This window comes from Pinus tabuliformis, chromosome 3_2, assembly GCF_031772625.1.
Source record: "Pinus tabuliformis cultivar Carrire ecotype Pingquan chromosome 3_2, CPIR1, whole genome shotgun sequence".
Taxonomy (NCBI): domain Eukaryota; kingdom Viridiplantae; phylum Streptophyta; class Pinopsida; order Pinales; family Pinaceae; genus Pinus; species Pinus tabuliformis.
In genome coordinates, this window is record NC_142302.1 from 354,217,451 (window position 1) to 354,220,757 (window position 3,307).

Genomic DNA, 3,307 nt, shown 5'->3' on the forward strand with positions numbered 1-3,307 from the left:
ATATTTTAGATGGGACTCGGATCTACCTCCCACCAGGTGAACAGTGGACTGATGCAAGTAAAACCTTTTTTTGGATTTTTCAAGTTGTTATGATTTTTTGTGAAAGTGTATCTGAGATTTAACTTGTGATAAACGTGCAGATGTTGGGTGAGAAAGGCCTCATGGTATGTCACTGATAGCACGATGAGTAGCATGTCAGGTAGAATATGCTCCCTATGAGGAAGAAGCAAACCCCATGGTGGAGATGGAACGCAATCCGAAAGTGACCACCCGTGGGATTCCAGAATATGCGACTATAGATGATGTGCCACTGCGATACTAGAGGCATACAATCAGAGTGTCTGCAAGGCTACCTCAGCTTTTAGGCCAAGTGATTAGGGAAGTCTCGTGTTATCACGAGCATCATGCAAGTGCATAACCTTTCTAGTTGTTTTTTACACTATTGTAGGCTTTTGAAAGCCATGTGTCTCAGAACAATTTATTTTTTGAGATTTTGATGAAAAAACTCTGACAGACGTGACACACACACACACACACACACGCATGCATATTTTATTTTCTACTTGTTTATTCATGTGTCATGGTGATATAATTAGTTTTACAAATTACGCAAATGTCTATCAAGAACACAATTTTATAATCCATCTGTTAATGTATTCAAGTTATGTGGAATGCGTTGATATGTGATAAAATCAAATTTTCTTTCCTATAATCGAACACATAGATACATACGCAAAATTTTTGGATTTCTTACTGAATAATGATTATTTAATTGTAACAGAACGAGTTGTGAGTCTAATTTAACTACTAAATTTCTAATGCCAAGAGCAATTACTTGTGACAGCAGTTGAATGATTGCACTGTATTCGGCAATATTATTAGTTGTCCATCCCAGGAAAATACCTTGTAAATCGACCAACTCGCCATCAGGGGCAAAGAGTGCCCAAGGTGCGGAAGATAAGTTTCATGTGCTATGACAAGCACCATCAGTGAAACCAACATAATGGTTTGACAACATCTGCAAACTGAGTGGAACACAAGGTAAGAAGAAAACACATGTCTACAAAGAAAAAATCACACCAAAAAATCAAAAGTGCACACGAATGAATTCACACACTAATGTACAAAAGTAATTATATGGAACTCACACATAATACTTTTTCAGATACAACCCGTTGCAGGGCTGTGACAATGCATTTCCTTCGTAATCAACTAGCTCATAGGCACCCTTTTGCAAGACACGTTTTACAATATATGGCCCATGCCACATAGGTTCAAACTTTCCAGCTCCCAACTTATTGTTGGCTTGATCATATAGGAGGACCAAGTTGCCTTCAGCAAAAGTGCGTGGAGAAATGATTTGATCGAAATGAGCTTTAACACGTTTCTTTTGGGCTTCGATCACCATTGCAGCAATATGATAGGTCTCATCTAGCCTCTCAAGGTAAAGTAACCGCTCCTCTTCAGGCGAGGTATTAGGAAGTAGTTCGATAGCTAATTTCAATGAAGGGATTTCACACTCAATCGGGAGTGTTGCCTGTAAACCATAAACCAACCAGAAGGGAGGAAATCCAATGGTTTTCTTAGTCGATGTCTAGTAAGCCTAAATAGCCGAGAATAGCATAAGGTGCCAATTATTTTTATGCTTCCCGATGGTTTGTTGAAGCATAGTAACCAAAACTTTGTTAATTGATTCAAATTGGCCATTGGCCTGTGGATAGTAAGGAGTTGAGCTATCTTGGTGAATACCCAACTGAGCAGTCAACTCTGCCATCATGTATTGATGAAAATGTGATCCATGGTCAGTGACAATGGCTTGAGGGACGCTAAAACTGACTATGACATGGTTGAAGAGGAACTGAGCAGCAGTGATACCGTCAACATTATATGTGGGCATCGCCTCGGCCCATTTAGTGAAGTAGTCGATGGTGACAATGATATAGCCATGCCCCCAAGCCAAGCGAGGGTTACATGTCATGAAATCAATGCTCTGTTTATAAAATGGGACAACGGTAATGACAGGGTGTAAGGGTGTTGGCAGGTGCACTACTTGCGGTTAAAAATATGGCATTCATGGCACTTCTGAACGGTCAAAATACAGTCCTTGAAAATGGAAGGCCAAAAATAACCAGCGGGGAGGATTTTCTGAGCAATTGCATAGCCTGACATGTGAACATCGCATGCTCCAGAGTGGTAGTCATTTAAGACTTGCTCAACCTCTTCAAGTGTTAGACATCTGCGAAGAATAGAGTTAACACAGACTCGGTATAATGTATCACCAAGAATCTGATAAGGTTGAGATTGATGCCGAATGCAGCTTCGGTCAGATCGAGACAACTCGGATTAGAAGGTTTGGGTCCGAAGATAAACGATGTTATCCCCATACCACGGATCGAGAGTGCTAATGAGAAACAAAATTTCATCAGGAAGTTGCTCAGTAAAATCGGTGGAAGTGTTTGTTGAAGGAAATGAGCAAATAAATGTGGCAAAAACAAGTGATTTCGTTGATTTGGCTGCAGTGAACTCCAAATCAAAATATTAAAGGATAACAATCCATTTAGAGTATTTGCCCCCAAGTTTTTGACGAGTTAATATGTAAGTCATGGGGTTGTAGTCAGAAATCACCGTGGTCTTTTGGAGAAGAATACTGTGATGAAATCTTTGAACAACATGTACTACTACGAAGGAAATTTTCTTGACATGAGCATATCGAGTGTCAGTGTCAATGAGATTTCGGCTTAAATAATAAACCACATCTTTATTACCATTGTCATCATCCTAAATTAAGACCATAGCGATGGTATTATCAGTTGCAGCCAAGTAGAGGAAATAATCGCAGTGATAGTCAGAGGGATGCAGTAAAGGAGCACTCATGAGCATGGCATTTAGGGCATCAAAAGATTGTTGGGAAATTTCATCCCAAATGAATGGGATCCCCTTTTTGAGCAAGCGAGTAAATATCTTGGCGAGCTCAGCGTAGCCCGAGACAAAACGACAAAGAAAGTTATCCTTTCCTTGCAAACTTTGCAAATGATGCAGTGAGGTAAGAGGGGGTAAGTTTACAATAGCCTCAACTTTCAGAGGATCTATTCAAAAACCTTCATGGGATACAACAAAACCTAAGAGCCAACTAGATTCCATACAGAAGACACACTTATGTGGATTAGGACAAATATTGTAGTGTCAATGATGCAAAAAGATGGCCCGAAGGTGGTTCGGATGGTCACGATGTTTAGCAGAATGAGTTGGTAATTCATACAGATAAGGTTGAACAATGTGTCAAATATCATGAAAATCATATGACATT

The 3,307-nt window shown here is 39.8% G+C and overlaps 1 protein-coding gene across 1 annotated transcript; it reads right to left on the reverse strand.

Annotated features, from left to right (window-relative positions):
• Positions 1 to 1,144: 1,144 nt before the first annotated feature.
• On the reverse strand, positions 1,145 to 1,897 carry LOC149180923 (uncharacterized). The gene is made up of 2 exons (XM_089414033.1): positions 1,676 to 1,897; positions 1,145 to 1,537 (listed from the first exon to the last, which is right to left on the reverse strand). The coding sequence occupies exons 1-2, from the start codon at positions 1,895 to 1,897 to the stop codon at positions 1,145 to 1,147; spliced, it is 615 nt and encodes a 204-aa protein (XP_089270159.1).
• Positions 1,898 to 3,307: the final 1,410 nt, after the last annotated feature.